This window comes from Peromyscus californicus, unplaced genomic scaffold (assembly GCF_007827085.1).
Source record: "Peromyscus californicus insignis strain IS unplaced genomic scaffold, ASM782708v3 Scaffold_3__1_contigs__length_106647218, whole genome shotgun sequence".
Taxonomy (NCBI): Eukaryota; Metazoa; Chordata; class Mammalia; order Rodentia; family Cricetidae; genus Peromyscus; species Peromyscus californicus.
The window spans coordinates 45,279,637-45,297,205 of NW_026294551.1; the positions used below are offsets into that span (position 1 = coordinate 45,279,637).

General features: G+C 43.3%; 1 protein-coding gene across 1 annotated transcript in view; it reads right to left on the reverse strand.

Annotated features, from left to right (window-relative positions):
• Nufip2 (nuclear FMR1 interacting protein 2) overlaps positions 1–1,286 on the reverse strand; it is a 35,657-nt gene extending 34,371 nt beyond the window's left edge. The window contains exon 1 of the mRNA XM_052756102.1: positions 906–1,286. Within this exon, the coding sequence (XP_052612062.1) occupies positions 906–1,176 (271 nt within the window). The 5' untranslated portion in view covers positions 1,177–1,286. The remainder of the gene's footprint in view (positions 1–905) is intronic.
• Positions 1,287–17,569: the final 16,283 nt, after the last annotated feature.

Below are 17,569 nucleotides of genomic sequence, written 5' to 3' on the forward strand. Positions count from 1 at the left end.
GCACCCTCTCCGCACCCCCCCCCCCCGCGCTCCCGTCCGCTCCTCCGCCGGCCGGAGTCGGTGACAGGAATCGGCTTCCAACATGGCGGACAGGAAGCGGCCCCGCGAGGAGGAGAGAACATTCCAGCCTCGCCGGGCGCTGGCGGAGAGCGGGCCCGGGGCGCCGGCCTCCGCAGGGAGGAGAAGCCTCGCGGGCCGGCGGCGGGGCCCGGCGCCCCCGAGGCGGGGGCCTTCAGGGGTGGACATGACCAGAGGGACGAAGGGGTCCCGGCCGGCCCCGAGACGGCAAACCCCAAGGCCACAGGTGGGCTTGGGGCGGCGGGCGAGGGAGGAGGCTTCCTCAGCTCAGCCCGCAGCCCGGCGCCCGCCGCCCGCTGCCCGCCCGCCCGCCGGAGGGTCTCGCGACACCACCCGGGCCGGGATTCACTAGGCCCGCCTGAATTACACACACACCTCGGGGGGATTTTTTTTTAATTTTTTTTTTTTTAAGGGCGGCCGAGTTGCATCCCTTCTCAGCCTCTCCCCCCCCCTCCTCCCCGCATTCAGGCCAACTCCAGGGCCGCAGAAGAGGGGGAAAAAAATAATACTGTTGGGGAGTCCCAAGGCCGGGCGTCCAGGTCTGCCTCCAGCCGGGGCGGGGGCCGGGGAAGGTCACGCAGGCCCGCTTGGGCCTCTCCCATGCTGAAGGGAAAGGAGAGGGCGCTGCGATCCCCCCACCTCGCGGCCCGCGCCCGGGAAGAATGGAAGGGGGCATCCCCGGGCCCCCCCGCGGGACGCACACCCCGACCCGGTCCGCGCTTTTCACATCTAGCCCCACCCCCATCCCCTCGGCCGCCCGCCCCCCCCCCTCCCTCCCTCCACTCCACCATCCCGGTCCCCTTCCCCCACCGCCCTCCCTCCCAGACCTGTTTTCTTCTTCGGCGTTTCCTGGTGCTGCTGGAGGGTGTGTTTCTGCTCATGTTTCAGCGGCTTGGGCTGGGCCTTGGGGCTGCCCTCGGCTCCATGCTGCAGGTATTGGTGAGGCTGCTGGTGATGGTGGTGGTGGTGGTGGTTGTGGCTGTGGTTGTAGAAGTAATAATGGTGGTGGTGGTGCGACTGCTGCTGCTGGGGGTGATGGTGCGGATGGTGGTGGCTGTGATGGTGCTGAGGCTGTGGCTGGCCGGGCTTCTCCTCCATTGAAAGCGGCTGGGACTCCCTGGCTGAGGCTGCGGGCTGCTGCACCGTCAGGATCTGAGGCTGCCTCTCAGCGCTCGCTCAGTATATCTGAGCGCGTCTCGCCAGCGCACTGGTTAAGCGAGCGGATCTGCAAGATTGGCAGCAGCGCCCCAGCAATCAGGAGCCACGCTGCGCGTCAAGCCCCGCCCCTAGCCCCAATCCTCTTCCCTTCCCCTTCGCCACCGCCGCCTGGCCAACGCCACTTACCCTATGCAACCTCACAGGGCCGGGCCTTCAACGTCAGCATTATGGCTCTCTCTTCTATCGCTTTCTCTCCTTCACCACGCAGTTAGCGAACAGCACTTTCTACACGCCTCACAGGCAAGCAAGCAGATTTCGAGTGTAGCAGATTCCACGGACGATTACTGGCGCTAGGAGCCATCTGTTGGTTTTGCACCTCCTAGAATCTGTTGGGGTGTGTGTGTGTGTGTGTGGTTTTTTTAAAAATCCTTTTCCGGGTAGCCAGAGCAGAGGGGGAAGCTCAATTTCCTTAACCCTTAGGCCACGAAAGGGGCAATACAAAAGAGGAAATAAATTCATTTTTAAGAACACAAAACCTTCACAACTCAGATAGATCGTTTTGTATTCTGGATTCATTTTGCTTTGTATTCATATGCTAATCTCTTCCTTTCCACGGAGGGATTATAGGGTTCCACAATGGGGTATCTGTGTAATTTTCTAAAAGGGCACAAAGGGCTTAAATCATTGTTTCTTTGTAGTTGAAGGCAAGAGAGGGAGGGGTGAAAAATCTATGCTGAAGTTTTGTTTTTTTTTTTTAATTAAACACTACAGGTGAGGTCAACTATGGAACCAAAATAGGTTTTAGAATAAGAATTTCAAGAGAGAGTGAAAGAAGAAAGGACACCTTTAAAAGTTCTTACGGTTTTGCTTTTTACATTTTTTTTGTTTTGCATTTACAGAAAACATTGAAATTTAAAGATGTGTTTGCATTGTTTGCCGTTAATTCAACTAGTCATGGTAGGAAGAGGGTTGTAATGAGGACAGACACAGGGTACCCTCAAAATGTATTTTTGTGGATTTTGGCGACGGGGAGGGGAGTAGGGGATGTTGTTGTTTATTTGTTTTGGATTGGTTTGTTTTTGAAACAGAGTCTAACTTTGTAACCCTGATTGACTTGGAACTCCCTGTGTAGACAATGTAGACTAGGCTGTCCTCCAACTAAGAGATGCCCCCTGCCTCTGCCTCCTGAGTGCTGGGATTAAAGTCCTACAACACCACACCCAGCCAATGTGCTATTTCTTAAAACTACATTACATGTACACTTGCTTTATAAGTTGTTAAATGTGATAATATTTCTCTATGTAATACGAGGGAAAGTTTAAATGTAAAATTTACCATCTTGCCGGGCAGTGGTGGAGCACACCTTTAATCACAGCACTTGGGAGGCAGAGCCAGGTGGATCTCTGTGAGTTCCAGGCCAGCCTGGTCTACAGAGTGAGTTCCAGGACAGGTACAAAAACTACACAGAGAAACCCTGTCTCAAAAAACAAAAACAAAACAAAACAAAAATTTACCATCTTAACATTTTTTTTGGTTTGTTTTTGTTTTATTTTGTTTTGTTATTTGTTTTTGTTTTGTTTTGTTATTTTGAGATAGGGTCTTACTATGTATCCCTGACTGACTATGTAGCCCAGGCTGGCTTCAAACTTGCTGCAATCCCCCTGCTTCTGCCTCACAAATACTGTCATTTTAGGCATGCACCATCATACCCAGATCCTATTTGACCATTTCGAGTACATAGTTCAGGGTGTTAGGACATTCCCATTGTTGTGCAACCGTAGTCAGGTGCATCCCTAGACCTATTCATCTTGTAAAACTGAAACTCCATACCTATTAAATGATAAATCTCCTGAGGCTGGAGAGGTGGCTCAGCTATGAAGCGCATATTCTGCTCTTGCAAAGGACCAGAGTTCGATTCTGAGCATTCGAATGGCAGCTCATAATTATCCATAACTCCAGTTCCTGAGGGTCCAACCTCTCTTCTGACCTCCAAAGGCACCAGGCACACACATGGAGCACATACATACATTCAGGCAAAACACACACATAAAATACATCTTTTTTCTTTTGTTTTGGAGACAGGGTTTCTCTGTGTAACCACCCTGGCTATCCTGGAACTTGCTCTGTAGACCAGGCTGGCCTCACTGAAACTCACTTGTCTCTGCCTCTGGATAGTGCTGGGATTAAAGGCACTTGCCACTACCAACCGGCAAAATATATCTTTTTTAAAAAGACAAAAGATTTACATGATAAATCCCCTTACTTTCCTTCCTTCCTTCATGCCCTGTTTTAAGTTGACTGCTCAATGTACCTCATGTCAATAGATTCATATAGTCTTTGTGAGTGGCATATTTCAACTACCATAATATATTGTTTTTGTTTTTTGTTTTAAATGATTTATTTACTTTTATTTTATATGCATTGGTGTTCTGCCTGCATGTATGTCTATGTGAGGATGTCAGAGCCCCTGAAACTGGAGTTATAGTTGCCAGCTGCCACTTGAGTGCTGGGAAATGAACCCAGGTTTTTCACAAGAGCAGCCAGTACTCTGAACCTCCAAGCCATCTCTCCGGCCCTTTAACGTTTTGTTTGTTCAGTTAGATGTATTTTGTGCGCTCATGACATGAGTGTTTTGCCTGTATGTATGTATGTGCACCATGTGTATGCCAGGTGCCTGGTAAGGTCAAAAGAGGTTGTCAAAACCCCTATATCTGGAGAATGGTTGTGAGGGGGCTGGAGTGATGGCTCAGCAGTTAAGAGCACTAGCTGCTCTTCCAGAGGACCTGAGTTCGATTCCCAGCACCTATATAGCAGCTCACAACTGTCTGTAAAGCCAGTTCCAGGGCACCCGATACTCTCATGCAGGCATACATCCAGGCAAAACACCAATGCATATTAAATAAATAAATAAATCTTTAAAAAGAATGGTTGTGAATCTCCATGTGGATGCTGGGAACTAAACCTGGGTCTTCTACAGGACCAACAGGTACTTTTAACCTCTGAATCATCTCTTCAGCCCTATGTCTTGTTTTGAGAATGTATTTTTATTTGGTGTTTGTTGTTTTCATTTTTTTTTTTTTGAGTCAGGGTCTCATATAGCCTAGACGGACCTCCAACTCACTTTGTAATTAAGGATGACCTTGAACTCTTGATCCTTCTGCTTCCTAAATGTTGGTATTTCAAGTGTGTGCTACCATACCTGCCCTTACCATAATGTCTTTAAGACATATTCATATTACACAGGATGTATAAAAATGTCTTTTTTTTTGCCAGGCAGCAGTGGCGCACGACTTTAATGCCAGCACTGAAGAGGCAGAGGCAGGCGGATCTCTGTGAGTTCAAGGCCAGCCTGGTCTACAGAGCAAGATCCAAGACAGGCACCAAAACTACACAGAGAAACCCTGTCTCGAAAAAAACAAAGAACAGAAAATGCTCTTAACCACTGAGCCATCGACCTAGCCCACAATTACTCAATTTTGAGAGCTAGGAACCCAGTAGTAATATCATCTTGATTAGTCTCTACTATTCCCACATGCTTAAAATGTAAATAGAATTCAGCATTATGGGGAGTGTGTGTGTGTGTGTGTGTGTGTGTCTGTCTGTCTGTTTGACTTAGACATTAAGTTGGAAAATAGACTTCCCATTCTTGATTCTAACTTCTTTTTTTTTTTTTTTTTTTTTTTTTTTTTGGTTTTTCCAGACAGGGTTTCTCTGTGTAGCTTTGCGCCTCTCCTGGAACTCACTTGGTAGCCCAGGCTGGCCTCGAACTCACAGAGATCCGCCTGGCTCTGCCTCCCGAGTGCTGGGATTAAAGGCGTGCGCCACCACCGCCCGGCTGATTCTAACTTCTTTTTCTATATTTCCTACATTATACTTCCAGACAAACAAAACATATTCAGTGAATTTCCAGCTTACACTTTGACTTGCCTTAGTTTATGTATTCATGTGCAGTTGTACTGACTTAAACAGTCTAACTCTTAGCTGGGTATAGTGGTGAACAACTTTCATCCTAGCATTCAGGGTCGGGTAGAAGGAGGGGACAGTGACCTGGAGGAGATGTAGGAGTGTCAGGAGCACAAGGTCATCCTCAGTTACACATGGAGCTAGGTCTGAGGTTAGCCTGGCCTATGTGAGACCCTGTGTAAAATAAATAAATAAATAACACTTTGAACATAGTAATAAAATAGGTATATAAATAAACAGAAACTGATAACAAATTATAAGGAAATTTGCTGGGCAGTGGTAGCACATGCCATTAATACCAGCACTCTGTAGACCAGACTAGCCTCAAACTCACAAATTCTACCTGCCTCTGTCTCCAAGTGCTGGGATTAAAGACCTGTACCACCACTGCCCCACTCTTGAGTCATTAAAAAAAAAAATCATTAAATGAATTCCAGTTTGGGATTAGGACAGAATGTCTTCTTCTCTCCCTCCCTCCCTTCCTTCTTTCCTTCCTTTTTTTTTTTTTTTTTTTTTTTGAGAAACGTGTTTAATGGTAAAGCTTAGCAAGCTCCACTCCACCCACAGTAGGGACTGCTTTTATCTACAGGGTATAACTGCATATAAAGGAAAGCTGAGAAGTGAAAACATTAAGATCTGTTTAACTTACTTAAACATTTGCAAATATTTATTGAACAGTTTCTATCTGTTGATTTTGGAAGGATTTTTTTTGTTGTGAGACAAGGTCTCATTATTGTAACCATAGATGGCCTGGAACTCACAGAGATCCACCTGCCTCTGCCTCCTGAGTGCTATGATTAAAGATGTGTGCCTTAAGTAAAACATAGCTCTCTGAACAGATGAAGATAGGTTTCTTCTGTATCCCAGAGTCTAATAAATATTTATATGTATAATTCAGCTACCATTTGGCTTAAAAGGGCTTATTGGGAAACATTATCATTTATACTATTTTCTACAGAGAAAATATTTTACTGTTTAAAATAACCCTAGACTTTTAAATTATAACCTATTTTTGTTCAGGCTATCTGTGTATTATTTCTCCTGCAGTTGTACATAAAATGTTTTTACATTTTAAAAAAAGGACAAATACTATAGAATTGTATTACATGAAATATATAGAATATACAAATTCATAGAGACAGAAAAATTAGATGTTATCTCAAGGTAGTGAAGAAAGGAATATAGATCAATGATTTACTAAGTACAGAATCTCTGTTTTGTGTGATGGAAAAACCTCCCAAATGGACAGTAGTATCAGGACATAATATCATGAATGTAATAAATCAATACAATTAATATAATTAATGAATATCATAAATATAATTATTGAATGAATACTGCGAATGTAATCAATGAATATCACAAATGTAATTAATATCATGAGTATAATTAATGAATATCATGAGTGTAATTAAAAAATAAATAAAAAATATTGCCTTTAAAATGAAATAATAATAATATACATTAAAGTCTGTTCTTCATGATGAAGGGAAAAAATAATTAATTAAAATTAAAAATAAATAAATAGGTTTAAAAAAAAAGATACATGACTTGTACCTGACATTCAGACAGGAAATCCTTTCTTCTTTTACTTTTACTGTGCTCCTACAACACCAACCACCTCCTGCAGTCAGTCCAGAGAGAGCTGAAGTCCTGGGATGTGTCTCTGAAGAGGACCAAGTGAGATCATAGAGATGACTGCTGCTGGAACAAAAATAAATACAGCGCAAGTGTATAGTGACGTGTGGTGCCAATTGCTATTCCCAGAAATGTCGAAAGGAATATTCATAATGTCTGTTGGTGTTGTGTTTATGCTTACATGTGGAAAGAGGTTAACATGAAATTTAGCTGGAGCTAGAGAAAGGAAACAGGATTTGTTCACCTGGGTTTTGTGCTTGCCTTATGGGCATCTATGGAAGCTTGGCCTAAGCACGGTAACATTAGAAATTCAATGCCGGTCGGTGGGTGGCGCACGCCTTTAATCCCAGCACTCGGGAGGCAGAGGCAGGCGGATCTCTGTGAGTTCGAGGCCAGCCTGGGCTACCAAGTGAGTTCCAGGAAAGGCGCAAAGCTACACAGAGAAACCCTGTCTCGAAAAACCAAAAAAAAAAAAAAAAAAAAAAAAAAAAAGAAATTCAGTGGAAATGCTTAGCCTGGTGGTCAATGATTATAATCCCAGCACTTCTATTGAGGTAGGAAGGTGGTATTGGGGATATTGAGGCAGGAAGAACATGAGGGAGAAGCCAGCCTGGGTCTGAGTGGACGTGAGAAGTCACTCTGCTTGTCTATGTGCACGTGGGAATGAGGAGAGTCAAAGATCCACCTGCACACGTTGGTGTGCCTGGAGTGAAGCGACCTTGAAGAAAGCTTTAATACTCCATGTCTGAGGAAATTAAGACATGGTTATCTATTTCCTAGCCAGACCAGCTAAGCTGTTCTAAATGGTCTGACATCATAGACGGTGGGCTCTAAACAGCTGTCTTTGTGAGAATGCTGATTTCCTGGGGTGAATTGGCTGCTATAGGGAGCAGCAGGTAAAGTGATACAGAGATGGTGAAAAGAATACTCGCCTCTCTTGTCGCTCTAAAGAAGGGGGCTGGAGAGATGGCTCAGAGGTTAAGAGCACTGGCTGTTCTTCCAGAGGTCCTGAGTTCAATTCCCAGCAACCACATGGTGGCTCACAACCATCTGTAATGAGATCTGACGCCCTCTTCTGGCTGATATGTAAAATGAAATTAAATTATAAAAAAAATAAAAAAAAAAATTAAAAAAAAAAAAAAAAAAAAAAAAAGAAGTTAGAGCAAGGCTGTCTTTCAGGAGGGGAGGCTAACATCTTTTTAGAATATGGACTAGCCTACAGAAACATGTCTGCCGTAGATCAAACAGTGAAGGGGAAGATGAATAGGAATCTCACCTACACAACTTAAGTAAAACATAGCTCTCTGAACAGATGAAGACAGGTTTCTTCTGTATCCCAGAATCTAATCAATATATGTATATAATTCAGCTGTCATTTGGCTTAAAGGGGCTTATTGGGAAATGTTATCATTTATACTATTTTCTACAGAGAAAAATATTTTACTGTTTAAAACAACCCTGAACTTTTAAATTATAACCTGTTTTTATGTTAAGAAAAAAAAAGTTAGAGCAAGCTCATAAAAGGTCCAAGATTTGCCAGGCGGTGGTGGCGCATGCCTTTAATCCCAGCACTCGGGAGGCAGAGGCAGGCGGATCTTTGTGAGTTCGAGGCCAGCCTGGTCTACAGAGCGAGATCCAGGAAAGGCGCAAAGCTACACAGAGAAACCCTGTCTGGAAAAACCAAAAAAAAAAAAAAAAAAAAAAAAAAAGGTCCAAGATTTTGAACATCCCGGAAAACAGGACAGTGAAGAGGACTTCCCTGACTACAATGAGACAAGGCGGAAGGAGGCCATGATTCATCCCTGAGCTCTCCTGAGAGCAGGATTCCTCAGCTCCCTTTGAAGGCTTGCGGTCCTGAGTCAGTTTGGGACTTTAAGGCAGGAAAATGTGGCTTATTTATGTAAAGATCATGTCATTTGGATCCATGTCACTTGCTGCAGGACCTGAGATGTTAAAATGACTGCATGTTAATTTTCTTGTTTTTCAGCACAGCACCACCATATAACTATTATGTTATTACTAAGTCCACTCAATGTCTAGAGAAGAGAAAACTAAAGATTTCAAATGCCTGAAACCCCAATCTTTATAATAAAACAGAAAATAGCCCAATTAAAAAAAAAATAAAGATGTGTGCCACCACACTCAGCTTGTTTAGATTTTTTTCTTTGAATTAGTTCTCAGTAGCCTGCAGCTGACTGTGTAACCCAGGCTGTGGAGGCCGTCACTGAGCTCATTTTCCCTGCCTCTGCCTCCCAAATGCTGCTTTAGAGCCCTGGCTCCTCACACCCAGCTAATTATTGAACATTTTCTCTCTCCCAGCTATTATGTGCTTATTTGGAAGTTTGTTGTTTCTCTTTGGCCAGTTCAGTAGATTAAGTAGAGTTGAAAGGCCACCATAATTATCAAATGAAAATCACATCTCGAACACCTTATTTTTCATGTGCCTGTAATCTTTTACTTTGGGTTCTATTGCAACCTAAGAAATACAGAAACTTTGAACTCTGAGCTTTGATTTTCAGTTTTCTCATCTCTAAGTTATGGAGGATGAGCAGCATGGCCTCTAACTTCCTTTCCATTCTAACATCCTGTGAGCTCTGCTCTTCCCAGAGAGCACCCTTTTAGTTTATTATAATAAATCCTAAACAGCAAGGAATTTTACTGAAACTTTCTAGTTTTCAATTCTAACTTTATAGGAATTTTAATCAGAAACGGTATGGGGTAGTTTTGTGTAGATGGAAATTTGCTCTTTGATGATAGTTACAGTTTCAAAGTAAGGCAAACGCACTAGTAACATTTACTGTTTCATTTTAGCAGGAAAGAGTTTTATTCATGCATCTGTGGTGGCTAAAGAAACTCCATTGTTGTGCTAGGCATCCATCTTGGTATCTAATAGCTGTCTGACTCAAGTTCCTGGAAGTAAGTTCCGGCAGCCCTGACTCCTTGATATGGACATCAGTTTTATGGTCAGAGCTGAGATGGAATCCTTCCCATTTGCTTTATTTGGACAGATTACTTAGCCCCCCTAAACTTTCTCATTTGAAAAAAATAGTTCCAGTGTCTGTAAATGATAGTTTTAAATATTGATACTATGAAATGATTAAATACTATATATGTTATGGGTTGTAACAGCCCCCCCCCCGCCCCCCCCCATCCCATCCCATCTTGCTATTTTATCCAAGATGGTACTAATAGCTGGGCTCTTAACTATGCCCTGCAGGCTCCTGTGCTTAAGTCTGGTTACCAGCATGTGGTACCATTGACAAACTGCAGACTTTTTGGGAAGTGGGACCTAGTGAAAGGAAGTTAGGCTATCTTAGTTAGAGTTACTATTGTTGTGATGAAGCACCATGGACAAAAGCAACTTGGGGAGGAAAGGATTTGCATATCCTGAATCACAGTCTATCAATGAAGCCAAAGCAGGAAGTCCAACAGAGCAGGAACCTGGAGGCAGGAGATGATGCAGAGGCCATGGAGGAGTGCTGTTACTGGCTTGCTCAGACTGTTTTCTTTCTTTTCTTTTCTTCTCTTTTTTTTTTTTTTTTTTTTTCAAGACAGGCTTTGTGTAGCCCTGGCTGTCCTGGATTTCACTGTGATGGGATTAACCTTGGTGGCACACACTTTTAAACCTAGCGCTCTGGAGGCAGGGGCAGGTGGATCTCTGAGTTCAAGGCCAGCCTGTTTCTACAAAGCAAGCTCTTTGGGCTGGGCCCTCCCCTCTGAATCACTAATTAAGAAAATGTCCTACAGGCTTGCCTGCCTACAGCCATATCTTTTGGAGGCATTTTCTTAATTGAGGTTCCCGCCTCTCAGATGATTTGACCTTGTGTTGACATAAAAACTAGCCAAGACATAGGTCGTTGGGTGGAGCCCCTGGCCTCTTTCTCCCCCTCACTTCTCTTCCTGGATTGCACAGTCCATGAAGCTCTGGTCCATGACATGCTTCCAGTCATCCCTTGCCAAAGACCAAAAACCAGTGACCTCAAGAATTCCTTCGCCCTTTAGATTGCTTATCTCAGGGAGTTTGTCCCAATAATGGCAAAATTTGACAAAACTTTCAGAGACTTGATTGAGGTCAGTTTTAGATAAGGCAGTTAGCAAACTCATCGAGATTAGGGTTTTCCCAAGTTTCAAAAGGGCAGGCAAAATGCTCTGGCATTCAAAAGCAATGAGCCGGGCAGTGGTGGCGCACCCCTTTAATCCCAGCACTGGGGAGGTAGAGGCAGGTGGATCTCTGAGTTCGAGGCCAGCCTGGTCTACAGAGTGAGTTCCAGGACAGCCAGGGCTACACAGAGAAACCCTGTCTGAAAAAAGAAAAAAGAAAAATAACATCAACTTTTGATTCCTTCTTTTTGCTTCTCATTATTCACAAAAGAATGAAATCAGCATATAATTGTCTTCTGAATACGAATACAAAATAAAATCTCATTTTTATATTAAATCTTTAACAGTAAAATGAGTTTATGTGTGCATTTATTAAGATTTAGCTGTTAGCTGGGCATGGTGGCACATATCTTTAATCCCAGTACTAGGGAGGTAGAAGCAGGTGGATCTCTGTGAGTTCAAGTGTAGCCTGGTCTACATAGTGAACACCAGGACATCTAGGGCTACATAAAGAGACCATCTCAAAACAAACAAAGATTTAGTTCTCAATATGTGTACTTAGTATGTTGGAGTCTATAGTTAGATGAATCCAGAAGTTGGACGTAAGGTTTGCCTGCGAGTCAAACAACTTAAAACACACTGGTTTAAATTCGAAATACAGAGTTTAGTCAGTGTGGTCAGAATGTCTAAGAAGCTATAAGGAAATAATATAATCATGGAAACTAGAGCCTACGGGTTTTATTGCCCCTCTCCATACTCACAGTATTTCAAAAGTCATATGATTGTTACTGTTAATTATTGATTGTGGTGTAATAATTTACCTAGTCACTTTAGTGCCTTTAACAAACAGTTTTTTTTTTTAAAGATTTATTTATTTATTATGTACACAGCATGTATGACTGCAGGCCAGAAGAGGGCACCAGATTTCACTACAGATGGTTGTGAGGCACCATGTGGTTGCTGGGAATTGAACTCAGGACCTCTGGAAGAGCAGTCAGTGCTCTTAACCTCTGAGCCATCTCTCCAGAGAGACCCTGAACTTCTGATCCTCCTGCTTCCATCTCGTGGGGGCTGGGATCATCTGAATTCTCCCCCACACTTAGTTGTATAAGATGCCAGCAGTGGAACCCAAAGTTTCACAAGAGTTGGGCAAAGGGTTGGGGATTTAGCTCAGTGGTAGAGCGCTTGCTAGGCCCTGGGTTCGATCCTCAGCTCCAGAAAAAAGAAAAAAAAAAAAAAGAGTTGGGCAAGCATTCTACCCATTGAGCTACATCTCTAGCCCTAATACTTCATTAAATTGATAGTATTGTAAATTTCATCATTGTAATGATTTTTTTTTTTTTTAAGAATTTTTGTTGTTGGGACTGGAGAAATGGCTCAGTGGATAAAAGTACCAGTCTGCCCTTGTAGAGTTCAATTTCCAGCACTCACATGGCAGCTCACGCTGTCTCTAACTTCCGTTCCTGGGGATCCAACGCCCTCTTCTGGCCTCTGTGGGCACTGCACAGATGTAGTGCACAGACATACATGCCAGCAAAACACCGATATACATAAAAATAATAAATAATATTCTTAAGAATAATTTTTGCTATTGAAATATAATTAATTTGGGGGGGGGCAGGCATGTTGGTGTATGCTTTTAATCCCAGCACTCAGGAGGCAGAAACAGGTGGATCCCTCTAAGATAGATAGTTCCAGACCAGCCAGGACTACATATTGAGACCCTATCTCAAAAATAAAAATAAAATAAAATGAATTGTAAATAATTTTTTAAACTTTAAATTTTTTGTTTGTTTGTTTTGTTTTGTTTTTCGAGACAGGGTTTCTCTGTGTAGCTTTGGAGTCTATCCTGGAACTCACTCTGTAGCCCAGACTGGCCTCGAACTCAGAGAGACCTGCCTGTCTCTGTTTCCCGAGTGCTGGGATTAAAGGCGTGCGCCACCACACCTGGCTACTTTAAAGTTTTTATTTACTTGTTTTTATTTATTTATTTGCCTGTGTGTATGGGGGAGGGTGGGGATCCAGGGACAACTTGTGGGAGTTGGTTGATTTTTTCCCACCGTGTGTGTTCTAGAGATTGAACTCAGGTCTCCAGCTTGCACAAAGGTTCAGTTCCTAGGGTCCCCATGGTGGCTCACAACCATCAGAAACTCCAGTTCAGGGGGTCCAGTGCCCTCTCCTTTCTTCTGTGGACACTGCACGCAACACACGTGGTGTACTCTCGTTCACATAAAATAAGTACATCCAATACAATTTCAAAAGATATTTTTTAAAAAGAAAAAAACAAGGCCAAGTAATGCTTTCAGCATTTGGTTGAACTTCTTCTTTTCTTTGCATGTGAATTACTAAAGAAAGATTATTCCCAGCTACCAGGAGACTGATAGGAGGCTCACTAGAGACCAGGATGTTGATGTGAGCTACCCAGGTAGAGCTATGCCTGTGTTATATCCTCTCACAGGATGCCCATTTCTGTACACACACAGGCACATGTTCTGTAATAATATGCATCAGATTTTTACTATTCAAAATATTATATATATTTAGACTTCAGAAATCACTCAGCAGATAAGAATAGTGGCTGCTCTTCCAGAGGACACAGGGTTCAAATCTCAGCACCCACATGGCAGCTCATAATTGTCTGTAACTCCAGTCTAAAAGGATCTAATGGCCCTCTTCTGGTCTCCATGGCCACTGCATGCATATGGTGCACAAACATACAGGCAAAACACCTTTTTTTTTTTTAATTAAAACTGCTCGGCCATTAGCTCAGGCCTACCACTGACTAGCTCTTACAACTAAACTCAGCCCATTTCTGTTAATCTATATGTTGCCACGCGTTCCGTGGCTTTACCTGTGTGCCATTACATGTTGCTCCCAGGACAGCGGGCTGGTGTCTACCGACTCAGCCTTCCACTTCCCAGAATTCTGCAAAACACCTTTATATGCATAAAAAAAAATTTAAAAATGTAATTACATTGATGTCTATGTGTAATCAGTTACACTTTCTAATAAAGTTATTAAATGTTAGAAAAATAAGTGAGTCATTCAGCCTGAGTTCCACACAGGAGGAGGAGAGGCCTGGAGGCTGTGATTATGATGAGGCGTAGTCACTGGCTCATCTCAGGCTGCCTGCAGCCCGTCTAAACAAACTCTGAGAGGCCATTGAGATGGCTCAGCTGATAATGCTGCTGCTCTCTGGCCGGGTCAGCCTAAATCCAATCTCTGGACCCACGTGGTAGAAGGGGGGAACTGACTCCCCAAAGTTGTCCTCAGACCACCACATGTATACCAGCACATACCCTCCCCTCCCCAAAAGAAGTGAATGTAATGAAATATAATAAAAAATAATATTAAAAACGCTTTTATACTCTTAGTCTCTCTCTGTATGCGGTACTAACCAGCTACATCCAAATACAATCTCATTTCATAGGTGGCCGAAGTGTACACTAATTGTAAAGTTCTTGATTTTTTTTCTTTTTGGCTTTTGGAGACAGGTTTCTCTGTAGCTCTGGCTGTCCTGGATCTCACTCTGTAGACCAGGCTGGCCTCCATTCATCATGAGGGTACACTTGTCCACATATGGAGGCCAGAGGCCAACCCTGGAGTATCCTCCTCTATCATTTTCCACTGTGATTGTTTTGTTTTGTCTTTGTTTTTGTATTCGCTCATACATTACATCCCCACCTCAGTTTCCCCTCCCTCTACTCTTCCCTGTCCTCCCCACCACCTCCCCTCTCTTCCAAATCTGCTCCCCTTCCATTTCCCTTCAGAAAAGAACAGTTCTTCCAGGGACATCCACCAAACTCGGCATAGCAAGTTACAGTAAGACTAGGTATGAACCCTCATTTCAAGGTTGGATGAAGTGACCCAGTAGGAGGAAGAGGGTCTCAAGAGCAGGCGAAACAGTCAGAGACCCCCCATGCCCACTGTGAGGAGTCCCACAACAACACCAAGCCACACAACCATAACATATGTGCAGAGGACCTAGCTCAGACCTATACAGGCTCCATGATTATTGATTCAGTCTCTGTGAACACCTATGAGCCCTGCTTAGTTAATTCTGTAAGCCTTGTTCTCATGGTGTCCTTGACCCCTCTGGCTCCTACAATCCTCCCTCCTCCTCTTCTGAGTTCTCCAAGCTCTGCCTAATGTTTGGCTCTGGGTCTCTGCATCTGCTCCCTAATTAATTTTTTTCTTGATCTATTGATTTACTTTTATTTTATGTGCATTAGTGTTTTGCCTGCATGTGTGTCTGTGTGAGGATGTTCTTCACCCCAGAACTGGAATTATAGAGTGTGAGCTGCTATGTAGGTGCTGGGAATTGAACCCTGGTCCTTTGGAAGAGCAGCCAGTACTCTTAACCACTGAACCATTTCTCCAGCCTCAAGTTCCCGATTTATTAAATTAGCAAGCATATGGTACTGGGAATACAGGAATGTGCTACCACACCTGGCAATAAATATAATCATCCTCACTCTCAGTCATTCTCTTTCTTATCTCACTATGTAGCCCTGACTGGCCTAACTCACTACGTCAACCAGGCTGGACCTCTGATTTCTCTCCCTGGTATTGGGATTAAAAGTGTGTGCCATTATGCATGGCAGAACTACAAAATCTTAAAAAGAATTAAAGCAATATTCATACACTATTATAAAATGAAATAAAACAATAGATCAAAGTCACTGTTGTAGGCTAGGAGGTGGTGGCACACACCTGTAATCCCAGCACTGGCTAGGAGATCTCTGTGAGTTCAAGGCCAGCTTGGTCTACAAAGCAAGTTCCAGGACAGCCAGCCAGAGGTAATACCCAGAGAAACCCTGTCTCATGAGAAGCGGGGGGAGAAAATTATGGGGCTGGAGAGATGGCTTAAGGCTTAAGAGCATATCCTGCTCTTCCAGAAGACCTGAGTTCTGTTCCCAACACCCACGTTGGGTGGCTCACAATTACTTTTAACTTCAGCTCCAGGGAATCCACACCTTCTTTTGGTCTCTGAATGCACTACACACATAACATACATGCACATAAACATAAGTCTTTTTAAGAAAATAATAATTAAGCCGGGTGGTGGTGGTGCACGCCTTTAATCCCAGCACTCGGGAGGCAGAGCCAGGCGGATCTCTGTGAGTTCGAGGCCAGCCTGGTCTCCAAAGCGAGTTCCAGGAAAGGCGCAAAGCTACACAGAGAAACCCTGTCTCGAAAAACCAAAATAAATAAATAAATAAATAAATAAATAAATAAATAAATAATAATTATTCTGGGCATGGTGGCCCACACCTTTAATCCCAGCACTTGTGAGGCAGAGGTAGGCAGATCTCTGTGAGTTCTAAGCCAGCCTGGTCTCTAGGACAGCAAGGACTACACAGAGAAACCCTGTCTCAAAAACAAACAAACAAACAAAAAACAAAAAGAAAGAAAGAACCTAATCACTACCTCCAAGCTCAATCAAGTTCTGAGCATAAGTTATCATCTATACATGGTGATTCAGACCTGTAAATTTCAGCATTATGGAGGCAGGAAAATTGCCAAGAGTTCTAGATGGACTACAGTGTGAGACCCTTTCTCAAAGAACAAAAAGTCAGGCTGGAGAGATGGCTCAGTAGTTAAGAACATTGGCTGCTCTCCCAGAGGACCCGGTTTAAATTCCATGCACCTGCATGGCAGCTAACAACTCCCAGCACCTACATGGCAGCTAACAACTGTTTGTAATTCCAGTCCCAGGGGATCCAGCGCCCTCTTCTGGCTTCCACAGGCACTGAATACAGGTGGTGCACAGACATATAGGCAGGCAAAACACCCATACACATAAAAAATAATTATTTAAGTCAAATAAACAAGCCCCCCCCAATAAACATGTTACCGATTTCCTCTCTAAACTACGTGTTTCTCTCAGTTTCCTAAGTAATTCCTTTAATGCCACATCTGCCCAGTCCTCTGATGCCTTGCTTCCAAGGCTAAAATATCACTGCAAGTGTTCACTTCTAATGCATGTTTTCATGCTCTCTAAACTCCACACTCACAACTGTTTTGTTATTGTTGTGTGTTTTGTTTTTTATTTTTCAGTAGGGTCTCACACTGTAGCCCAGGCCAGCCTGGAACTCTTGGCACTCACCTCCTGAGTGCTGGGATTACAGGTAAGCTCCACGCCCAATGCCACAATTGCTTACTTGTTATATTCTTAGATAGCTCATAGGTATTTCAAGTGTATCATGTCCAAAACCAAACCCTACACTCATAAAGTGTCATCAACAAGACTGCCTAAACATGAGCTTTGTACATGTATTTTGTAACAACAATTAATGAAAAAGTGAGTATGAATTTGAAAGAGAGCAAGGAGGGCCATATGGGAGGGTTTAGAGGGAGGAAAGGGAAGGAGAAATGGAGTAATTATAATCTCCAAAGATTAAAGAAATAACTTTAAAAACTCTTTGGCTCTTTCTTCCAAATCTGTCTTCCCAATCTTTACCAATCTGCAATGATGCCACCATTACTGAATGATTTAACCCTGAAACCCAGGAGTCATCCTTGATTCCTCCTTCTCTGGCCCACCTCAGACTAGTTCCTATCATCTCTGCATATAAAGATATGCTAACTGAATTTGCTTTCTTCTTCTTACAGGGTTTCTCTGTGTAGC